At 38.0% G+C, this 25,431-nt stretch overlaps 1 protein-coding gene across 1 annotated transcript in view; it reads left to right on the top strand.

Annotated features, from left to right (window-relative positions):
• TYR (tyrosinase) overlaps nucleotides 1–25,431 on the top strand; it is a 106,075-nt gene that overhangs the window by 43,307 nt on the left and 37,337 nt on the right. The window contains exon 3 of the mRNA XM_043579973.1: nucleotides 3,152–3,299. Coding sequence (XP_043435908.1) covers nucleotides 3,152–3,299 — 148 coding nt within the window. The remainder of the gene's footprint in view (nucleotides 1–3,151; nucleotides 3,300–25,431) is intronic.

The raw sequence follows: 25,431 nt of genomic DNA, 5'->3' as shown, positions 1-25,431 counted from the left end.
CAGAAGGGGTAAAAACTTACAGGGTGTCAAACAGATAGAAAATTCAAAATATTGGTGCCAGTGTTGCTAAAGGGCATGACTTTAATGACTAGGTAGCAAATGTCTTGCAGGTTGAGTGATTTGTAAATAAATTCATAATTTATAAGATTGCTTTCATGAAAGAATTCTTGGTTGAGTTACAGCTGATGGATCAGATTATTTGATGATGAATTAGTGTGTCATTTTTGGCATATAACTAAAATAGAGTTAAAATAATTAAGTGAAATTACTCTAAAAACTCTTTTGTTTCCATGTAGTTATTTTTGAGAACAAAATTTTCTCAGGACCTACATTTAGTTTCTGAAATTTAGAATAGAATTTATGCTAAGCTTTATCCTTTGGGGTATTAATCCATGGATAGCTGAATTAATTTTTAATTAATGATCTTTCACCAATATTATTAAGAAATAAACTTTCACTAAAATTTTACTTTTTTATATTTAATATTTTATAAAGCAGTTTAATATATTTATGTGATTTTGATAGGTTGCTATGGCTAAAATGTTTAATGATAAATTAACCCATTTTACTTTATTTATTTTTATTTTTTTAAATGTTTATTTATTTTTGAGACAGAGAGAGACAGAGCATGAACGAGGGAGGGTCAGAGAGAGGGAGACACAGAATCTGAAACAGGCTCCAGGCTCTGAGCTGTCAGCACAGAGCCCGACACGGGGCTCGAACTCACGGACCGCGAGATCATGACCTGAGCTGAAGTCGGCTGCTTAACCGACTGAGCCACCCAGGCGCCCCTTAACCCATTTTAGATTAATGCTTACATGAAATTTTTAAAGACAATTTTAATTGTATACCTATTTTAATTGCAAAAAAGTTTTTTCTTTAAATCAAGCATAACTTATATAACATTTAGTATGTTTCTAAGGGAAAGTAGAACAAAAATATGATATGAAGTCAAAAAAGGAAACCTCATAAATTTTCAGGTGATAATGGAGTTTGTTTAGGTATTTTTAACATGGATGATAGTGAATAAGATGGATGTATTTTTAAAAAGTGGTACTAATTTTTTAGTTTTAAATTTGTGCTATTTGCAATATCTCTGAAGTAATAACCTCTGAAAGTATTTACAATTATGATTAAAATAATCTGGAATCTACTTAAAAATATGTGAGAGCATATATAAAATGTGTTTTTAAAACTTTCATTTGGTGCTTCTCAAGGATAATAGCTTAAAGACTATTGATCTACAGAAGTTTGTCCTCCATGATATGTAATTTATTGCTACATAAGATACATTCAAGAGCCTAAGCTCTAGAATAAAACAAGCTTGTGTCCCAACTTTAATTTCTCTTATTTATTTTTTAACTGTACACAAGTTACTTTACTTCTCTAAGCCCCTTTTTTTTCAAGTCTATGTAATGGAGATGATAAAGATACCTAATTTGTAGGATCACTCTGAAGAGTATAAGAAATTTGTCATGTCAAGCTCTTAGAAAAATCCCTGCATATAGTAAGGGATACACACACACACACACACACACACACACACAATGTATATAATCATAAAAGTTTCACAGACAAGAGGGGATGGAAGGGTATGTTCTTAGGCTAAGGTTCCAGTGAGTGCAGGGCTCAGGATGGTCTCTGAGAATGAGTACAAAAAGCTCAAAAGAAAAGAAAAAAGTCACAAACTGAGGGGCAGAAATACTGTGAGCCACAGTGGTAGAAGAGCAAAAATCAGTGAATGTGAAAGTCAAGGGTTGCACCTTTAAAAATGAAGAGGTTTGGGCACCTGGGTGGTTCATTAGTTAAGCGTCTGACTTGATTTCCACTCAGGTCATGATCTTGTGGTTCGTGAGTTTGAGCCCCTCCTTGGGCTCTGAGCTGGCAGTGCAGAGCCTGCTTGGTATTCTCTCTCTCTTTCTGTCCCTCCCCTGCTCATGTTTTTTTTTCTCTCTCTCTCCCTCCCTCAAAATAAATAAATAAACTTTAAAAAATGAAGAGTTTGACAAGAAAATAAACCTAGATGCAGAAAATTAGCTAGAACTCCCCTGCCCAAATCATAGTGCCTCCACTGTGTGTATCTACCTTTACCACCACCACCACCATCACCATCATCATCATCATCATCATATGACAGTTTCTGTTTGTTTGATATTTCCAAATTCTGAAATTTAATAATATGCCCTTAGCCATATTGCCCCAAATAGGTTGCTATTTTACAATTTAACTTTGATAAATTAACTTCTTTGTATGGTTCTGAATCTGAGTTTTATTTACGTTTTATGTTTTGTCTGCATGAACTCTAAAATATCTTACTCTTGCTCTTCCCAGGTGCTGTAGGAGAGAGAACACAAAATAACAAGAGCTCAGATCTAGAAGATCTATATCTTAACTGATATAGGTTAAAATCCCAACTCTTCCACTGCCTGTGTAGCCTAGGAAAATTCAACTTCACTGAGGCTCAGTTTTCTCTTCTTTCCAATGGGGAAAATAATTTGTAATTGGCAGAGTTGCTATAAAGGTTGGCAGACATATGCTACCAAAAGCATTTAGCACAGTTAATATTCTGAAAATAATATCTCTCATCCTTATTATATTCCCACTGTTAGTATTTCTGATGCAATGAAGGGAACCATTTAATGGAGTCTTGATCAACTTTGAAATGGGTAGTTTGCAAAATCTAGCACATGATGACCTGATGATGTCCCCCATACTGTGATTCAGAAGGTCACACATTTCATGTTTCCTCTGGAACCAGAAACCAAAATTAAAAGTAACCTCCAGAACTGGAAAGCAAGGAGACACATAACAGGCTGGAAAGATCTTCTCTAAGTGAAAGTGACCATGCTGATTATTATAAAAAGTTCTTACTACTCTTCAGTATCCAGAGGAGAAATAATAGGCAGAAGCATCAGGAGGGCATACAACTGGCTCCACCTAGTCCATCTGGTTAATCAGTCCACTGTCCCCAGATTAATACCCTTAAATTCCACCAAGATTTATTAAATGTAAAGAATCCTACTACAGCATGAATTTTATTACTTTGAATTAAGCTCTCAAATGTAGTTGTAAACTAAATGAGATAATCACTGAGATTTCCAACTACCAGGGCCAACTGATTTTTTCTTTTCAATTTTCTTTTTACCAACAGGATTTGCTAGTCCACTTACTGGGATAGCAGATGCCTCTCAAAGCAGCATGCACAATGCCTTGCACATCTATATGAATGGAACGATGTCTCAGGTACAGGGATCTGCCAATGATCCCATTTTTCTTCTTCACCATGCATTTGTTGACAGGTTGGTTGACACTTTTTCACAAATTATGTGCTCATTGGTATTAAATGTAGTAGGACTTTAGCTATTATATAAAAGATAAGAAATAATGGTACTTTGTTGTCTCAGATCGGATTCTCACACAAAAAGACCCTAACGTAAGGAGTTGGAGGCAAATGTTTTCATTTAAGTGTTTTATTGAAGAGAAACCAGTAAGGGTGTGGGTAAAGCAGGATAAGAAGGGGAAAAAAGCCAAATGAGAGTATAATGTCAGTTGAAATCCCAGACTCAGCCAGATTTTGATAGTGTAAAGCACACCCCAACTTGTCCTGCCTTAACACAAGAAAACTAAGTATTTGCATTACCATATCAAATAGTCATTGGTTACAGGTTTCCCTGAGGTAGCAGTTGTAAAGGTCCCAGGCACTAGTCCATTCCAGACAGGCTATATGGCTCCAGTACCCAAGGGCAGTCTTCTGAAGGTTGCACGGTCCTCTGGTTAGGAGGAAAGCATGTAAAAGCAGAGAAGTGGGCACACAAGGCTGGCACAAGAGATCTAAGGCCATCTGGGCAGGACGCAAATGTGCTACATTTCTCTTCAATATATATATTTTTTCTCTCTGGCGGTATTATTGTTATTTCTTCTTTTCCAACCTCAGACCCTCACATAGAAACAGATAGAGTTTTTGATCTCAACCTTGGTCTGAGCATTATATGATTAATTCTCCAGACATGATGCACTATGGCTCACCCATCTTCTTTAATGTGATTTAATTCTCCTGGAGCCTTTTGCACCCTTATTAACCCTCTTCCATTACATGTGCAATACCTTATCCATAAAGATTTTAGATTTAATCACAGGTGATGATAGCAGAAGAGAAAGTACATAGAGGAAGGTCAGCTTTCTGTTTCTGGAGTTCTTCAAGAAGAGAGGAGGAAATAAAGCACTGAACCATGACAGATGAATATAGGACTCTTTTTTTTTTTTTTTTTTTTGGTCCTCTCTCAGGTAATTTTCTCACAACAGCCAATGAGTAAAGGGCACAGATTTATACCTGCCATTAAGGTAATACTTTCCTTCTCTTTGTTAAATATAACAATTTCTATTTTTCCTATCTTAAAGAAACTGAAACTGAAAATTAGATGTTTTGCTATATTATCACCATTTCTAACCCACTCATTTTCCCAGGAGTATGGACATAATAACAGTTAAAAAAGTGACCACTATGGGCGCCTGCACACCTCAGTCAGTTAAGCTTCCCACTTAGGCTCAGGTCATGATCTTATGGTGCATGAGTTGGAGCCCCACATCAGGCTCTGTGCTGACAGCTCAGAGGCTGGGGCCTGCTTCGGATTCTGTGTCTCCCTCTCTCTCTGCCCTTCTCCGCTTATACTCTGTCTCTCTCTCTCTCTCTCTCTCAAAAATAAAGAAAACATTTTTTAAAAATGACCACTAGCCTGGAAGATTATTAGGCATATTTTTATTGCCTTCGTGACTACTCTAATATTATAGGAATTAAGTAATATCCCAGTCAAGTTTTATTTGAAATCAGTTTTTAAGTAAGTGTATAAGCACCAAAATTTTGATATCAATATATCATAACTACCTATACCCATATAGAAAGAAGAAAGAAGAACACTTAGAAAAACATCTTATCAGAAAAGATATATTGAACTCTTTTTATGAAGTCATTTTTATATCATATTGTCCTTGTGAATTTTGGGCATTTTTTGATCTTTAGTGCCCCATGAAGTTAAAGAATTCTAGATTTCCTAGACACATTGATGCCCTAGGCAAGAAATCAGCAAACTCTGGATTATAGGCCAAATCTGCCTCCTGCCTTATTTGTATTTAAGGATTTACTGGAACACAGCCACATCATCCATTTATATTGTCTATGGCTGCTTTCATGCTACAAGGACAGAATTGAGTAGTTGTGACTGAGGTCATATGGCCCACAAAATGGAAAATATTTAGTTTCTGGCCCTTTACAGAAAAAGTTTGCTGACCCCTGACAAACCACAGAATTCTACATTTATATACAAGAAAACAGTTAAAAAACAGTTGATCTGTGGCTAGCTTGCTTACATCTGTATTTATAGAAAATACTATAATTGAATTCAGTGTCTGAAGGCATGTTTGCCTAACATAGATAAGGCCATTATGCAGATATATGGCTTTTAGGCCATTTTGCCACCCTGAAAATTAAAATTTAAAATTTTCTGTCCTCTTAGAATTCTCTGCTAATCCTTACTATTAGATATCTGTATAGTTATTAAAATAACTTAAAAATAATAAGCAAATAGGGGCACCTGAGTGGCTCAGTTGGTTGAGTGTCTGACTCTTGATTTTAGCTCAGGTCATGATCCCAGGATTGTGAGGTCAAGCCCCGTGTCAGACTCTGTGCTGACAGTGTGGATTCTCTTTGTCCCTCTGTCTGCCCCACCCCTCTCAAATAATAATAAGAAGAAGAAGAAGAAGAAGAAGAAGAAGAAGAAGAAGAAAATGGCAAAGTAGTTTCTCATTCAGCCCACAGAGCTAAGCTGATGAAGATTCTGGAGAGGGAGAGGGAAGAAAAAGCACCATCATGAAGGATAGACACCTGTGGATTGCCACAGAATATTATAACACCTGAGTTTTCCTCTAAAGTCTCTTCTCAATCAGATGGTTGATTCACTGCCATTCAACTATTCACAAATATATTTATTGGCTACCTACTATGTGCTGAGTATATTTGCCCAAATATTCCACATTCTTTCCTGCCTCTATGTCTACACCGTTCTTCAAACCCGGAACATATTTTCCTTCAGTTACCTAATTTTTATACAATCTTCAAGACTAGTTACAACTTTTACATCTTCCATAAAGTCTACCCAGACCATTCCTGTCTGTAACCATCTCTCCCCTCCAGAGTGTCTTGGAGCCAGCCCACACTGGCTAGCAAGATCCAATATGCACATTTTTTCCCAACTTTGCTTTAGTGACCTCAAGCTAAGTCTGAAACTAGCCATGGTAGGAGTAGTTATACCATGAAATTGGCAAATGCTACAAATTGAGGCTTTTATATTGAAAGCTGGTTGTTAAATAATGACCAGCACACCACTGCTTCTATCTATTAACTCACATCATGTTCTCTCTTTACCCTTTATTTTAAACACATCATTTATATCGTTCTTGATTATGTTGTTACTCATTTGTGCTTTGTGAACTAGTTAATAGTCAGACCCATGCCTTGTATTATATTCGTTTTTTTCAGAGTGTTTTGTCTATCATATTACTAGCCAGTATATAAGTAATTTCTATCAAATGAACAAACTATTGAGAACAAACTTAGCATGCCACATTTGCCACAGCTACAAAAGGGACTACAGAGAAGCCATTTTAACTGAAGGAATTTGTTTTACAAGCCTTAAAAAGCAAAACGTAATCATCATTTAATGCTATGAATAGGTCTTAAATTTTAGCATGTTTCTAGACCATTAGACCTGGTTCTAGGCACTGAGGAAACAATAATGAGACAAGATCGCTGGGCTGAAAAAGCAGTGTAGTGGGAAATATAAACCAGTAAACAACTATAGTACGTCCTTATTCATGCATAATTATGGGAGACATTCTTAGAAAGCTACATAAAAGGATGGTGGAAGAGGTGAGCCCTGAAGAGTGGCAAGCCCACACAACAACAATGAATAGTCAAGGATCAGGAGCACAATTCCTGTCTCATTGAAATCAGTCACAAATGACAAGTATACACGGAAGAAGAAAATGTAAGTTTGCCATCGAAAACATGGAAAGAAGCCTCAAACCTCATGTGAAGAGAAACTCGTGAGATTCCAGTGGCCAAGCAGTCTGTCATCAAAATGTGCCAGTGTTGGGGCACCTGGGTAGCTCTGTCGGTTAAGCATACAACTCCTGACTTAGGTTCAGGTCATGATTTTGTGGTTCGTGAATTTGAGTCTCTGCTCTGTCAGTGCAGAGACCGCTTGGGATTCTCTCTCTCCCTCTCCCTCTGCCCCTCTTCTGCTCATGCTCTCTCTCTCTCTCTCTCTCTCTCAAAATAAATAAACTTTTATTTATTTATTTTTAAAAACATTTTTTTAATGTTTATTCATTTTTGAGAGGCACAGAGAGACACAGCATGAGCGGAGGAGGGGCAAAAAGAGAGGGAGACACGGAATCCAAAACAGGCTCCAGGCTCTGAGCTGTCAGCACAGACAGAGCCTGACACAGGGCTCAACCTCATAAACCATGAGATCATAACCTGAGCCAAAGTCAGACACTCAACAGACTAAGCCACCCAAGCACCCCAATAAATAAGTAAACTTTAAAAAAAATATGCCAATGTTGGAAAAATAAAGACTTAAGGTCATTCCAATTCCATCACTTAAAAAAAATCAGAGAATGGATTTAATATTACAGTTTTAAAAGATAATATACATTTGGTTTTTACTGTATTCAAGACACTACTCTAAACTCTTTGTAAGTTCTATTTCATTCAGTTCACACCAACAAGTCTGTAACACAGGTTCTAGTATTGTCCCTACTTTATAGATTTTATATATATATGTATATGTACATACACATACATATGTATATATGTATATATGTACATATGTATATATGTATATATGTATATGTACATACACACATATGTATATGTACATATGTATATATGTACATATATATACAAACACACATACATATATACACACACATATATATGTGTGTGTGTGTGTGTGTGTGTGTGTGTGTATGGATTTAATGTACAGAACACAGATTATATAGCTGGTAAAGGACACAGTTGAGAGTTAAACAAGGTAGTCTTACTATAGAAACGGGTTCTTCACCACGATGGGCAATTCCTTGGATATTTGAAACATAAGTGTCCTTCTGATTGCTCTTAGATTGAGGATAAATCATGATCATTAAAAGATAATTCGTTCATCAAACATTTTAAATTTTTACTATATTCCATATGCCATGCCAGCTATAATGCCTGTTTTATTTGTTGAAATGAATAAAAATCCTGACCTCTGGGTACTTACAGTCTTTCAAACAGGGCAGGAAAAAATTAATAATCATAGCAATGTAGCAGAGCCTATAAAAGAAGTATGAGAGATATATGATTCCACAGAGGAAGAGCCTTGAAAATTAAATGCTTTCTTCAAAAAGACTATCCTTTGATTTATTCTTGAAGATTAGGAGAAATTAAAGCTATGACAAGGAAGGTAAGGAAATGTATGTCATACTTAGGTAGAAAAATTGGTAAATCATAAGATACAGGAAATCATGTTGAAGAAACTTTATTTAGCCAGGCTGGAGAACAGTTTCCAAAAAGTAGCAGCAAGATTAACATCAGATTTGAGGGCCCTGACCTATTCTTGGCTTCTTTGAAAGACTTCTTTTAAAAACTATATTGACAGACAAAGCATAAGAGACTCTTAAAAACTGAGAACAATCTGAGGGTTGATGGGGGTGGGAGGGAGGGGGGGTGGGTGATGGGCATGGAGGAGGGCACCTGTTGGGATGAGCACTGGGTGTTGTATGGAAACCAATTTTACAATAAATTTCATATACTTAAATAAATAAATGAATAAATAAATAAATAAATAAATAAAACTATATTGAAATATTTTACTTTTATTTTTGTTTTCTCTTAAATCGAAGAAAAAAAGATAATATAAGGAGCAGATTAGGGGAAATTAGCTATATCTATTCTGCCATTTAAAAAATTCAGACAAGTACAAAAAGGAACAAATTAACAAATTAAGAGAAGCCTCATTCCACCATTCTGATATACAAAGAATTGTATCTGCACATAATTCTGCACTTCTTTCTTACTTAATAATCTTAGATATGTTTCCACATCTGTACATGCAAATCTATTCCTATTTCCCAAAAATAGAGAATGAAAATATTTCCACCACCCTCCCCCCTCACCTGCATGAGATGTCATCAGTCTTCTTGGCCTCTGCTACTCTGAAGAGTAGAAATGTATCCATTTGAATTTCTCTATTTCCTACACATATTATAGATTTTTTTCCCTGTAACATGTAAAAATCTCTTTACATGTTTTGCCATTTATTTTTTTTTAATTTTTTTCAACGTTTATTTATTTTTGGGACAGAGAGAGACAGAGCATGAACGGGGGAGGGGCAGAGAGAGAAGGAGACACAGAATCGGAAACAGGCTCCAGGCTCCGAGCCATCAGCCCAGAGCCTGACGCGGGGCTCGAACTCACGGACTGCAAGATCATGACCTGGCTGAAGTCGGACGCTTAACCGACTGCGCCACCCAGGCGCCCCTGTTTTGCCATTTTATATTGGGAGAGGATTGTTCTTCATTTTATTAGTAAATTGTATAGATTTTTCATTATATTTTTAAAAGTTAGCCCTTTTGTCATAAACATTACAAATATCTCCGGCTTTTTAAAATTATCTTTTAAGTTTTAATAGTATGCTTTTCACTTTAGAAGTTTTTTTGTTGTTATTATTGTTAATGTTTACTTACTTTTGAGACAGAGAGAGAGACAGAGCATGAGTGGAGAAGGGGCAGAGAGGGTAGGAGACACAGAATCTGAAGCAGGCTCCAGACTCTGAGCTGTCAGCACAGACTGCTGGAACAGGCTCAAACAGGGGTTGACGTGGGCTTGAACTCATGAGCTGTAAGATCATGACCTGAGCTGAAGTTAGCAGCCCAACAGATTGAGCTACCCAGGCACTCCAGAAGTTGTTTTTAGCCTTTTTTATTCAGTCTTTTGTTCCTGGCATCGGTGTGTTTACTTTCTTGTTCCTCGGTATTCTTATCTGTAAAAAGAATGGATTGCCATAAAACTCCAAGGTCCTTTCTGGACTTTACTATACTCTAGATGCTTTTTTTTTATTCAAGAAATAATAATAGAATGCATTAGCATAATTACAGAGCTTTCATGGGTTTCTTAGTGACAATTTAATCATGCTTCAGTTATGATTAGTAAGTAACTGACAAGTCCAATTCATAATTATTTATTTTTCTCTGCCATTCAGAATAAGGTCTGACAAGGGACCCTAGCTGTTCTCAGGTTTGTTTAAAAAACAAAAACAAAAACAAAATCTTTCTGGCAAGAAGAGAGAGTTGAGCGATTATGCTAAAAGAAAGAATATTTTGGAGTGTTATATATTCTTTTTCTCTAAGGAGATCAGATTAGGGGCATGCCAAAAATAGAGGGATTTGAAACTTTAAACCAACACCCATCAAGCAAAGCTGATGTTTAAGCAATGGAATCAGGAGCTTTCATGCTTATAGTTTCCTTGGGAAGGGAGAGGAGCTTTGGTGCCGGATGGTGCCCTGTGGATAAATGTCAGTGCAATAGAAAAGGAGCTTTAGAAATATTTCCTTCTCCTTCACTCAAGAAGGACTCACATGGACAGAAAAAAAAAGCAATCACATTTCCATGTGCATGCTTTCATTCATCTGTTCATTCAAAAATAAGTACCCTCTTGGTTTTGTGTGCTACATTAGGCCAAAAGGATGCAGTAGTTACTGAGAACTACTCCTCTCCACCTAATGCTTCCCAGTCCAGTTATGCAAATAACTAAGTAACATAAAACAAAATGTAACCTGTTTAGTAAATAGTGGTTTCATAGGCTAGGGTGTGTGCAAGATAAGAAAAGAGCACCAAAATGCAAGGACCACAAGAGCTGTCCTCTTCAGCCCCTGGGTCTGTGGCACCTTTGCACCATGCCTGGCACAGAGTGGATATTCAGTGAACACCTGTTAGATTCCCTTGTTTGGAATACTCTTCTGACTTGGTGGCTTGATGAAGAATGAGTAGTATTTTGACTTGTGGAATTTTGGTAGTAAAAACATTCAATTCATAGGGACCAAAACAAGAAAGACATAGAAGCATGAGATTCAAGAAACACTTTAGGAAAGAAATGATAGGTAAAAAACACAGAAAATGCTAAAAACACAGTGTGTTTGCTGTGCACAAAATGTTAAGTACGTCACATGGATTGATTTGTTTAACACTTTGACCAATCCTACCATTTAAATGCCATTATCATCCTTACCTTACACTTAGTTCCTTATAGACTTGAAGCACAGACGTAATCTGTCAGTATATGAACTGATGTTCTTAACCTGTTCTATATGCTTCTTCATAAAGAATTTAGAGAGTTAGCAGAAGAAATGTATATATAGAGAAAGAATATATACTCTTCGCTCAACAGAGGAACAGGAGCTGCCAGAATAGGTGCTTATTTTGATCACTAGTTGAGAAGCATGGTTAGTGTAGCAGGAGATGATTCCAAGAAGAAGTTGGTAAAAAAGAGACTTAGCAAGCTCAAACTGGAGAGAGGTGGGGAGCAGCAGCATGTAGGGGATGTGAAGGGGAACAAACACAGGGTCAAAAATGGAGTAGGGAGGGGTACCTGGGTGGCTCAGTCGGTTAAGAATCTGACTCTTGATTTTAGCTCAGGTCATGATCTCATGGTTCATGGGTTTGAGCCCTGTATCGGGCTCCACAGTGCAGAGCCTGTTTGGGATTCTCTCTCTCCCTGTCTCTCTGCCCCTCTCCGCTCATGCTCTCTCTCTCTCACTCTCAAAATAAATAAATAAACTTAAAAAAAATGGAGTGGGGAGGCTTGCCATTTAGAGTTCCCAGAAGATTATCCAATAGTTTTTAACAAATTCTGTCTTTTTTTTAAGTTTATTTATTTATTTTGAGAGAGACAGACAGAGCACAAGTGGGGTAAGGGCAGAGAGAGGGAGAGACAGAATGCTAAGAGCTCATAGAACCCGATGCAGAGCTCAAACTCATGAACGGTGAGATCATGACCCAAGTCAGGATCAAGAGTTGGAAGCTTAACCTACCGTGCCACCCAGGCACCCCAATTTTAACTAAATCTTAAACCTTCCTCTGATGTGGGTGGAGCTCTTCTCAATCAGCCTGACTGGGCAGGCACTGACTCAGGAACTAAGTGAGGTGTAGATGGAGAAGGCAGGAAGGGACACCCACCCTCGGGGAGCTCAAGGTCTAGTTCCTACATTCTAAGCATGGAAACAAAGCCTCAAGTGGAAGAACCGTGACATCTAGAGTCAGAGGCTGATGAGCACATCCTGGCTCTGCTTTGCGATACTTGTGTGACCTTGGGAAGGTTGCCCAACCTCTCCCAGCCTCATTATCCTCTTGTAAAATGGCAGTAATAATACTACCTTCCTCATAGGAATATCAGTTTACACTTTAAAAACGATAACATATTATACATATTAACACCTAGTTGTTGTAAAAAGAGTATAAGGAACTTTTTAAAAAGCTTGCACAGTGCTTTTGTTATTTACTCACTATTATCCATGTGTTCCCCTGTGTGGGTAACACCTATCGGTTCTCCTGTCACCTGTCTCTTGAGCGCATGGGAATCCCAGCTAGATACAAAAGTGAAGCAGAACACTCCAGGGATGGCAAGCCTGCCTCACAACGCAGCCACAGATTAATTACATCTTTTGGAGAGACTTGCTGGCTGTATTTCCTGCTGAGGCTTCCCCTCCACGCTGCTCCCCAAGCATCCCCTGGGCCATCCTGCTGAGAAGGCTGCCCTGATCCACATGCCCACAAACCAAGTGCCTTGCCAACTTGGCAGCCTAGAAAGAGTCCAGGAAGAAGGCAGGTCCCTAGAGCTTTGGGAATGAACAGCAGATTGCTTGCCTGCTGGTGATTGCAAGGCTGAAGCTTGCTCGGAAAAGCAGAAATCCCAGGGTTATAGAAGGAGGTGAGTTCAGAAGCCAGAGAAATGTCTCGAAGTCTTCTCTGGGAATCAGATGGGATGGCAGAGGAGGACCTGGCTTTTTCTTGGTATCTTTTCATATTGCTGGATTGTGACCAGCTTTAAAAATGTTCACTGTTTGTTTTCTGAAGCAGGAGAACTAATTTCCTAGAACAAGGAGCAGTTATAACATCATAGTTGCACTCACCCATGTTCCCACAGCTGATTTTGTTGCTGCTCTTATTGTTCAGTTGAGCTTTTATATCAGTATGCTTTGGTTAGACAATTTGTAGGTTTGTCTATCTCTCCCAATAAATCTTGAGCTCCTTGAAGAGAGGGTCTGTCTACTGAGCATCTCTAGCTTCCAGCACAGAGTCTAGCACCTAACACAGACCCTGGCACATAGGACGTATTCAGTAAATACTTACTAAAGTGTTGTACAGCTGATCATTCTAAGGCAGGCAGCCATCTGCTGGGCTATTAATAACATTTTGTGGTGGAGTAAAATATTAATCTAACGGAATTGAATTGCACCCTATTAGCTGATGAAGAAGCCATGTACTATAATAACCTAAAGAATGTTCCTCCTACAATGTGGGACATCTCCCAACTCTTTATGGAATTAATTTGTTTTTAGTACTAGGGGAATTAAATTGCTTAAAGTATTGATAACTTAAAAATACCAAATGAAAAAGGATGAAGAGACATGAGTTGTCATCATTTTTGCTGAATTTTTAAATCTGAAACAGAATGCCAAGATCAATCCAAACCCCTGGCTTTACAAACAAGGAAACCAGAGACCAGAGATGGTGACCCACTCAAGGACACAGTTTTCTGCAAAGTAGGGGAAAAGTATTTGAAGATCTTGTGGTGCAAAGCAGGAGGTCCCAGAGACAGAATGGAATTTTTAACATGACAGGGGGATATTTAACCAAGGAAGGCAGAAACAGCGTGAGTATAGGAAGGTCCTTACCATAACTATTTAGAGAGCCAAAGGTCAGAATGGCTAAAATAGCACCAAATATTAGTTCCAAGGGAAGAGCACAACAATAAAAAAAAGTCAAAATCCCAGGAATCAGGAGACTAGGAGGCAATAAATCATGGATTAAGATCACAGATTTTGGCACCAGATATGCCTCATTTTGAGTACCAAATCTGCTCCATCTAGCTCCGTAATTCCTGGCAAGCTGCTTATTGTCCCCTAAACCCTCCTTTTCTCATAAAATTCTGCTAATATTAGTAGTTATCTGAAGTTATAGCTTTGATAATTAATATGATATTTTTATAAGTGTGTATGAAAGTTCCTAGCACAAAATTACAAGATAGACAAGGTCCTTGCCATTAAGATGTTCACATTGTAGTGGGGGGGAAACACAAGTAAACCAGGAAATAGCGAAATAAGCACAAAATTCAATTAAGCACTATAATGTGATATACAATATGTATTTTATAAAGAATTACTTGGAAAGTTTCCAATTTAGATAGGCTGGCTTCTCTGAGGAAATGACCTATAGCTTTACACTGGTCTCATGAGGAATCAGCCAGAAAATTCTTTGGGGAAAATATTTTAGGAAGTGGGAACAAATTCAAAGGGCCTATGGCAAAAAAGAACTTGGCTTGTCTCAGGGACACCAGCAAAGGGAAAGATGGTAAACAAAGGGAACCTGGTGCAAGATGAGGGTAAAGAGATCCCCAAATATCAGCAGAGGCCTAAGAAGAGTGGAAAGACTTTAAATGATTTCATCAGAGTACTGAAATAATTTTAAGAAGACTGGAATTTTCACAAGTTATCCTGACTGCTGTGACAAATGGATTTTTGGGGCCAGAACTTTAGTAGGGACATGAATTACTGTATTGCACTAGTCCAAATGGGAGGCGATAGTGATTTCAACCAGATGGGTGATGATGGAGCTTTTGGGAATAAGACTGAGTCCACATGTATTTCAGAGGCAAAACCAACAGGATGTGTCAATGGACTAGGTGACAATATAAATATAGCCAATGCTAAAAAGAAAAAGAAAGGTGGAATCAAGGATGACTCTTAGAATTAGGAGCATTAGGATGACAACAGGACCATTACTGAAGTAGAAAAGATGAGGCAAGTAATGAAATTAGTAAAGAAAATGGAGTCAAGAGTGCTCTTTTGGATATATTAAGGTCCCTTCTGGATATGGTGATGAGACATCCAAGAGAGGCTGCCAAGTAGTCTGTTGGATCTTGGAGGATGGAACTCAAAATAAAGAAAAGGGTTGCAGACATATATTTGGTAATCTTTAGCAAATAGGCATTATTTCACATCATGGGAGTAGAGGGTTCTCAGTATAAACACCAGGTTCTCAGTATAAATACAGAAGAAAAGCCACAGTCTGGCAATCCCTATTGAAAGGATGAATGGATACCGATGAGTCAGCAAAGGAGGATGAGAATCACTGGCCAATGAGGGAGGAGAGAAACAAGGATAATAAGTCACAAAAGCCATGTAGGCAAAAATGAGGATGTAAAGAAATGTATCTAGTGTTCTTAAGAGGTTAATATAGATGGGAGAGAAAGAACATATTGGGTCTAAAAACATGGGGGTAGTTGTGACTCTGAGAACAACAGTTTCAGTAGAATGGGAACATCAGGAGCCAGATTAAGTGGGTTCTATACAACTCTTTTGAAGGTTTTTACAAGAAATGGAGCAGAGAGAAGAGAGACGGAAAGCAGGAAGGGGGTATGGGATCAAAGGAGAAATTGAAACTTTTTTTTTTTTGAGAGAGAGAGGACATTAAAGAATTTTTGTATGCTACTGGAAGTGAAAAGTTACAAAGAAAGACACATGTTAGTGAAAGGGAAAATCTACCAGAGCAAGGTCCTTGAGATTTGAGGTCTTCTGCAATGGTAGGGATGGGTCTTCCTTTATGCCTGAATGGGCACAAAAAAATAGAATGTAGATGTGTGTGTATTTGTAAACTTGATGTTGGAGAAGTTAGGGTCTTCTGATTCAATTACTTCCATTTTCTCAGTGAAATGTGACAGGAGGTCATCAACTCTAAATGGGGTAGGGGCTGACTCTTAGAAGGATAAGTGGGAAAGGAAGAGTTTGTGGAAGGTTTAAAAAAATATTAAATAAATTATCTTAAACATATGTCATTCAATATAGTAGGAGTCTGCTGAATTAAAGAAACATGCTAGTTGGACAATGGGTAAAAACTAGAACATAAGTTTCATTAACATCTGCTCAATACTCTGCAAGCCATTTCCATTTATACTATCTTTCTTAATGCTTAAAATAAATATTTATTATCCCCTTTTTATTTCTTTACTTAAAATTTTTTTAATGTTTATTTTTGAGAGAGAGAGAGCGAGAGAGAGAGAGAGAAAGAGCACAAGTGGGGAAGGGCAGAGAGAGAGGGAGACACAGAATATGTAACAGGCTCTAGGCTCTGAGCTGTCAGCACAGAGCCCAACACAGGGTTTGAACTCACAAACTGCAAGATCATGACCTGAGCCAAAGTTGGAAGCTTAACTGACTAAGCCACCTAGGCACCTCTATCATCCCATTTTTAGAAGTTTGGAAACTAGGGCTCAGAAAGACTAAATATTTCCCTGAAGTTTCAGAGCTACTAATTGACTTAAAAAAGATTTTAATTTTAAAAAAAATTTGTTCATCTTACTTGAAAGTCCCTATCTTTAAGTTCTACCATCATACCAACGAGGAGGACACTGTAATCACATCAGAAACATTCCCTGTAAGGGAGATGTATTGGTTTACTGAGGCTGCCATGACATAGTACCACAGTGTCATAGTAGAAGAGAAGTTTATTTTCTCACAATTCTGAAGGCTAGAAGTCTGAGATCAAGGTATTGGCCAGGTTAGTTTCTGTCTCCTAGGCCTGTACATGTCCATCTTCTCCCAGCATCTTCATATAGCCTTCTCTCTCCACGTCTGTGTCCTAATTTCCTCTTCTTATAGAAAGGACACCAGTCGTTTTGGAGGACCTAATGATCTCATTTTAACTGAGTTTCCTGTTTAAAGACCCTTTCACCAAGCACAGTCACATCCTGAGGTGCTGGGGGTTAGGACTTCAATGTACAAAGGGGAGCAGGGGTTGTATAACTCAGCTCATAACAGCTGGTGAGGATGAGACTCAAACTGTAGTAGAATGGAAACAGAACAGAAACTGAAAATGTCACATTAGACCAAGCTTTTAATAATGTGATGACAAAATAAAATAGGACAGCTAGGGGCGCCTGGGTGGCTCGGTCAGTTAAGCTGCCGACTTCGGCTCAGGTCATGATCTCGCGGTCCGTGAGTTCCAGCCCTGCGTCGGGCTCTGTGCTGACAGCTCAGAGCCTGGAGCCTGTTTCATATATTGTGTCTCCCTCTCTCTGACCCTCCCCTGTTTATGCTCTGTCTCTCCCCATCTCAAAAAAAATAAAACGTTAAAAAAATTTTTTTTAAATAAATAAAAATAAATAAATAAAATAGGACAGCAAATTGTTTGAAAAGAAGAATTCAGAAAAAGAATGTTTGGGAATGTGTTTTTTTTAAGCAATAAGAGATCCATGACTGAATTTATAATTTAAGAGAAATTTGCTAAGGAACAGAGGGAGGGGGGAAGCATCAAATGTGAAGCACATTGAAATGCTTTAAAAGGTAAATTATGAAAGAATATATATGGCTTCAAGCCTAAAAGATGATTCCCCAGGGGAAAGTATCCCATATTTTTTCCAAAGGAAAAACTAATCAGGATGACAACTGATGTATAAAATATTTGCAGGAAATGCTATCTTGAGAACCTCATTTGTCAAATTATTCATAAAATGTCTTTTTGTCATATGGCTTTGTTTTATTACGTTACTTTAGATGATACAAGGGTTTCTGGAAATATCAAAACAAAATTTCTGCCTGTAGGATTGGCAAAGCAGAGAACAGAGAAAACCAAGGATGTACAATATAAATGTTATTTCTCGCCTGGAGTCAAAAAGACCCAAGATAACTATTGTCAAGTACAAAATGTCACAATGATCTACAAATAACAATGAGGATGAGAATCTCTTGGAAACTCAGGAAAGACATATTACTAAATTCAAGAAGTCAAAATGGCAGTAATAAAAGGAGTTTTCTGTAGCTGGATCCTTATACGAAGCAATCTATCAGGAGAAAGTTACATATATTTATTAAAAGAAGAAAAGTTTTTGAGAAGAGTGCTTTTCACTCATGAAAAGAAGCAGCAAAACCCTTTAATCTCAACAAGAAAAAAGACAGCCGTACAAGCTTCAAGATTCATCTTCTGGGGTTTTGCCTCATGTTAACATAGCATGGAGTTTGGAGGCAGAGTTCTTACTCTTCTCCCAGAGGCAGCCACTCTTCCTGGCAACAAGGCAGGGACCCGGGTAGAGGTGCCATTTCTCCCATGTCCCAGCAGCTGATGTCATCTCCTCAAATCAAAGAAGGATCTGAGACCTGAGCAAGTTTTCTGCCTATCCCTCCCCAGCAGCCAGTTAACATCCTGTGCTCTTGTAGCCCAGAACACAGATGGGTCCTAAGCAGGTCCAACATGTCCTTTCTTCTGCCTCCCAGAGGCATCCAGGAGAGGCTCATAACTGGTCATATATTCTCCTTGTGTCTTGCATTCTCAGGAATTAGAAACTGTTCCATAGCTCACGTGCAGCTTAATCAATCTGTTAACATTTCAGCTGTTTCCTCCTTACCCAACTCTATGGCTTTTACCCCTTCCAATCACATTGTGGTGAGCTGAAACAGCTCACATTTCCTGTCTCTCCTCAGCATGTCTTGTCACCCATTGCTGTCAGTTTGCCTGGTTTTGTTGTGATGCTAGCTCTCTGATGAGGCACAAATATGATTTTTAAATTATGACATATTATTGTTAAATTGGGAATGATATTCTCTTGTGAAGTTTTTACCTTTTAAGCAGAAAGCAGAGCCAATTGATGACAAGTAAATTTTTTCCTCTCTTCTCAGCCACAAAGGGAAGGCAATGCTAGAGTAAGTGATTAAGTGTCACATTGGAAGTAATGAAGAAAAACCTCAGAGTAAAGCATCAGGAGTGAGGAATGGGTCCAGAAAGAGACTGAAATAATATCTAAGACAGAAAAGTGTGGTCAGATGCTGAAACAGAATTGATATCAGAGGAACTTCTAACTAGGAGTGGTGTAAACCTAACACTCAAGTTCACGAGTAAGTGTCAGAGCTCAGAATTGAAAAGATAAAGAAAGGCACAAGTGCTGTGGGGGTCCCATGTTCCATCAGAAGAACTCTTGTGCTGCCCTAATCCTACTGCGGGATTGACTTGGAAGAGTCTGCTTCCCTTCTCAGTCAGTCTTGTGGGGATATGCATAGGCAGAACATGGAACAATAATGGAAATCCTCTTGAATAGTGGTATTTCATGTGTGTTCTGATCTTTGGTGCCATGCAACTGCCACATATGGTTCAAACATTACATCGGGGTGCCTGAGTGGCCCAGTTAAACATCTGACTCTTGATTTTGCCTTGGGTCATGATCACATGGTGGTGAGATCCATCCTCACATTGGGCTCCACAGTGGGCGTGGAGCTTGCTTAAGAAACTCTCTACCCCTCCCCTGCTGGCTCGCTCTCTTTCTCAAAAAAAAAAAAAAAAAAAGAAAAGAAAAAGAAAAAGATTACATCTACAGATTATTGTATCATCAGGATGCAATGTGAACAAGCAAGCTAACAATCGAGGTCTGCCATGTGGCTACCAAGCACTGGAAATTTTGCTAGTGCAACTCAGGTATGCAATCTCAATTTCAATTTAAAAACGGATACGTGTTTCTGTTAGAAAACTTATAAGTGTGTTTGGAACAGTTCGAATATGTGAATACATGTTTTCTTCTGTAAAATGTGTGAAATCTGAGTACACATCAAGCATTTGTGACATTCTCCTATGTCTTCCGTCTTCAAAGAATACTCTAGTTACTGACTAGGTTTTTCTTAACTTTGTATATAAAAAAATATTTAACCCCTGACCAATTAGCCAAGATAAACTTTATTTTCTATAGTTTGTTATCAAAAAATGATACGGATGTGTGCACGGATGCATGTATGTGTGTGTTCTGTATCAGTTAGCACTCAATGAGAGAAAACAATGTCAGTTATTTTAACAGAGAGAACTTAATACAAATGGTAGTAGTAGATTAAATAGATCTGTGAATTAAAAAGGAAACTGTAAGAATACAGGGTTAGGTACTGGGGAAATAGTATCACTCCTAATACTGAGGAAAGATAAGGAAATGGTTAGACATATTAGAATGTGGTAGCTATGGGAAGGTCTTCATGGAACTGGCCTCAGACATCTGACAAGGGGATACTGTTCAGTTAGTATTGATACCTCATGCTACCAGTTGATATTAGAAGAGGGGCCTCATGAAGCAGGAACTCAAACCTCTGAGTAGGGGGTTAGAGTTGGGTGGTACAGAAACCTCAGGAGTTTAGCTGCATTCTACAGAACTAATGATATAAGACTTCTTGGGGGGGGGTGATATAGCCCAACATATGTTGAAACTTCTCTTTTTTGAGAGAGAGATAGAGCACGCACTTGTGTGTGCACGAGCAGGGGAGGGACAGAGGGAAAGGGAGAAAGAGAATCCCTAGCAGGCTCTGCACTGTTAGTGTGGAGCCCAACACAGGGCTCAATCTCACACCCCTGAGATCATGACCTGAACCCAAATCAAGAGTCAGACTCTTAACCGACTGGGCCCCCCAGGCACCCCTATGTTGAAACTTCTTAAGGGAATGACAGTGCTGGTTTTGGGAGTGCTTACAAAAAGCTGGAAGCCAAACTCTACTGCCTCCTCAGGGTCAAGACCAATTGTTGAAATAAACTCAGGAGAGAGCAAGCCCCTTGTTCTTCCAGTCTATGTCAACATCTGGTAAGGATCCAGCTAGTAAAGGATATAAGTAGCCTGCAGAGGCTCAGCCCCATTATCACAAAGTGACACATAGAAGGATATCTTTAGGGTTGAGAAACACTAGCTAATAACTAGCAGAGTCCACCCCTTGGCTATTTGAGAGTCAATGTAGACACACCTTCCTACCCATGGTTAAATTTCATATTAAAGCTGTAGCATGCTTATGTTTTTTTCTTCACAAATAAATATTCACTTATTCTATCCCCCAAAAGAATAACTAAATCCCAAAAGCCATTGTATCCATTCCTGAATAATAGTCACCATATCCTCCTCTGGGAGATGTGATATGATTCTCAAATTCTGTACAACCTATATTAAATATTCTGTATACTAAAAACTATATTGTAAAATTAAATGTATGACATAAGATAACCCTTGTATGACATAAGAAGAAAAGAGATGGGAAAAAGGATGTTAGTTAATATATCAAAATATATGGATATAAATAGACACAAAAACTAGGTAGTATATTAAAATACACCAAGAGTAGACAGGGAAGAAAAATACACAGAGCTACTGCTAATCTCATTTCTCTAACAGGTTATGATGCCTTGGTTGTTATTTATAATTTCTTCCACTATCCATAACATGTTCTGTTTGCTTTCAGCCAGGATCTCAGCCAGCCAAAGATCTTTACCTAGTGAATGATCCCAACTTTTATTCCTAGAGGATCTGAATGCTAAATAACTTTATCTGTCTTTGGTTCCTATAGACTTCAACTAAGTTTTACCACTGAACATAGAAATGCTAAAAACTCCCTGGAGAATGTCCTGAATTTCATAGTCTTTCCTGCACCACTATGTAGCAGCAATCCAAATATACCTTGATAATCAGGATCAATCGTATCAACCAGTATAGTACAGTGTCCCTCTTTCTTCTACATATGCCCAGTGGGATAAAGCATCTAAAATATCCTTGAATTAAACTTCCAATCTAATGCAATATTTCTATGTACGTATGTGGAAGCAGTTCTTCTACTTTGGAAATAACAGCTGAAAACTAGACAGTTTCAAAATTACGGTTATAGGGGAAAAAAATTTGTAAGTGGGTTGTAAAATGCAATCATGAAAGGAACCATTCCCATTTCCTCTCTTACTTAAGGATGCACATGGGAGAAATATTACTCAGTAATTCAAAACGTGTACTGCCTTTGTAGGACAGGACCTCAGTTCTTGAGGATGTTTTCTCCCAAATTGTACCTCAACTGAGTCTTCAGCGATCAATCCACTATTTTATTAAGCCAGCAGCTTTTAGGTGATGGAATGTATAGTAAAACTAGTGAATTCCACAGGAAATAGCACAATATTGCATTGCTTATAATATAAAATGAGTTCTGTAGTCAGAAGCAACGTTGAGTGGAATAAAGTGATAATAAAAAAACATCCTCTGGGTCCATGGGTGGTGATGCTGGCAGAAGCATTATCCACAGATGAAGCAGATCAGTATACAGATATTCATCTATTTTGACGAAAGCAATTGCTGTACGTTTCAGGATGATAGAAGCCCAATGTAATCAATACACCAGGTGAATGAACTATTCGCTGCTCCAATGGCATGGTGTTTTGTCAGAATATCATAGTTGGTTCTGATATACCAGAGTGTGTTAACAGATCTGGCACTCCATAGTGGTAGTAGCTAAGTCAGCCTTTGTGAGAAGGAAAGTTGTATCACTGTTGCTGAACGTTATCAACTGAATGTATCGACTTGTCCACCTTATCATCAATAATGGAAGGGTCTTTGAAACATTTGGACCTACATATGGGTCTGTGAGACAGTAGCTTAATAACTACCACGTGTTCTAAATATAAAATTTTACTATTCTGATTGCATCTATTTTCCCTCAAATATAAATTCCCTCAGAAGACTCCTCCCTTAAGAATTCTTTTGATGGAGAAGGGCAAATAAATTATTTTGAAAATACATTTTACTTCCTCTCAGATCAACAGATCCCAAAGATTTGGGTATGTCATGATGAATCATGAAGCTCCTTCCTATTTGCATACAATTTACAAAGAAGGCCTCTAACTACAAAGAAAGGAAGTATGCATCCTTTGAGGAGAGAATAAAAAAAATATCTTAACTCAAGGCACTGAGAGTTGAAGGCAAAGTACATTCACCTATTCCTTAACTATGGACAATCAAGATTATTCTAAGTGGAATCATTGGGAATGTGCCCACTCCAAGGGGCCTTTGTGAAAACCATTGTCTTTTCCTTTGAAATTCTCCATCAGCTTGTCCTTCCCTCTTCATCCACCAACTAAGCTTCTAGTAACCTTTCAAACTCCCCCTCAAACGTTGCAACTTCTCATTTTCCTTCCCTTCAATCAGAGCTGATAACTTCCTCCTTTTTTACTTTCTTTTACTTATTTCTGTACTAGTGTCTATTAAAATTACATGTTCATGCTCAGACTGTGGCACTTTCAAGTGCAGGGACTAGTATCTCCGAGGTCTTTATGTGCAAGAATCAGTGTAGCCACTCAGAAATATTTGCTGAATTTTGAATGGGGATTTTGAGTTTGGGGATTAGCAATGACTCTTGATTTCAGTGATGAATAATGTGCCAAATATAAGGCTTCTATTCCATGCCAAGGATGGTCAAATACCATACTATTAGCTGTAATTGAAAGGGATAGTCTGGAAACTAAAATTGTCCACTCAAACAGGTTTACTTTGGGATAAGACATTCAACTGTCAGAGAAGTTTTATTTTGGTATGTAGGGACTCAATTCTAGAAGGTCTTCACAAATAGGCTAATAAGATAGTACCCCAGGTCAAGGAAACATGGCAGAAAGAAGTTACTGGAATGGAGAATAGGTCAGTCTATGATCAATGAGGACTTATGTATTGTCATGTTAACGTATCAATCCTTCCTACTGAGATCACAATTAGTCCTCAAAACTAGAACAAGCCTGAGCTGGGGGTGGAAATTGAGCATAATGTAGGTGAAAGGGGCTTGCAGAGGCTGGAAAAATAGGCCAGTGCTTATTTACCTTTTTTATAATTAACAACCAAAACACTGCTTCTCTTAAATCCACCCAATATACAACCATTTATCTTTTACTTTTGTTTATTGGTCTTTTTGTTTATTCACTGTCTGAATCATAATTTCATGGGTTTTTTTCCCAATATATTCTGGGATGTACATCATCCAAGGTTCCAGAAGAGGTGACACTTAAGTCCTCATTTTTTTTTCTGAATCTAATACCTAACTTTAAAATTGCTTCATTTTTCACAGTGAAGCACCCCCAACTCATTTCACTGCTTTTCCATTTTTCACATTTTCCTTTGACCATAGGTTTGGAAATGGAAGATTTTCCTTATTTTTCTGTTAGAAGTGATTTACTATATCCATCAGACTTATAGCAAAGAAATCAATTTTCTTTTTTGTTCTTATTTGATTTGATCCAGATAGCTAATATGAAGATACGATTTTTTCTCTTCAGTGCCTTCAAGATATCAGGTGTTATAATTCCTTAAGTTATAAATAGTAAAATAAATAAAAACAAAAACACAACTCTTCTCATCTATGTTCGGGTAGAAGCCATCTGAGAAGAAATTTTTACCTTTCACCATAGCAACCAATATGAACCTCATTGCCACATGTCACACCCTCAAAATGAATTAATCGACATAAAATCAATACTGTAGAAGCAATTGGAGAAATCTCTTAGGATTTCTGTTTTCATCAAAAAACAACTGCACATTGTTAATTTTATCAGGAACATGGAATGTATTATTTTTTAAAAAATCAATGAGTCAGTCCTACTCAGCTTGGGATACTTACTACATTCTGCTCAATGTCCATCTCGCTTTTTTAATTGGAATTGACAGAATAGGTAATCTACTATGAAAGTGGTCCTTAATCCTTGCTGAATAAGTTCATGGGATGCTTTCTTTTTATTCATTTTTTAATGTTTAATTATTTATTTTGAGAGAGAGAGAACACAAACAAAAGGAGGGGCAGAGAGAGAGGAGAGAGAAAATCCCAAGCAGGTTCTGCACTGTCAGCATAGAGCCCAATGGGGGACTCGATCTCATGAACAATGAGATCATGACCTTAGCTGAAATCAAGAGTCAGATGCTTAACCAACTGAGCCACCCAGGTGCCTCAGTTTGCTTTTTAAAAATACCCAGTTACAGTCCCCAGACACAGAACTTCCTTCTTAATAAATATAGAGGCCTGGGACTCACCATTTTAATGGATTGAGAACCACTGTGTTCATTCCCACAATGAGTGGTCTAGATTAGCAACATGTATATAACCACAGATGTGCTAAAAAGGAATGCTAGAAACACAGATATCCATCAATTGAGAGCATTCTTTTAAGCCCTTCTCTACATGGATAGACTTCTTTTTTTCAGGCTTAGCACTCCTCTTTTCATACTAAAAGTTAAATTATGCCATGTTATGAAGGATACTTGCTTAGGACACTAGTATCTTGCCTAACTCTTCTAAGCTTCATTTCCCAAGAGGGTTGAC

The sequence above is a fragment of the Prionailurus bengalensis genome, chromosome D1 (assembly GCF_016509475.1).
Source record: "Prionailurus bengalensis isolate Pbe53 chromosome D1, Fcat_Pben_1.1_paternal_pri, whole genome shotgun sequence".
NCBI lineage: Eukaryota > Metazoa > Chordata > Mammalia > Carnivora > Felidae > Prionailurus > Prionailurus bengalensis.
This window is presented reverse-complemented; position numbering and strand designations above follow the sequence as displayed.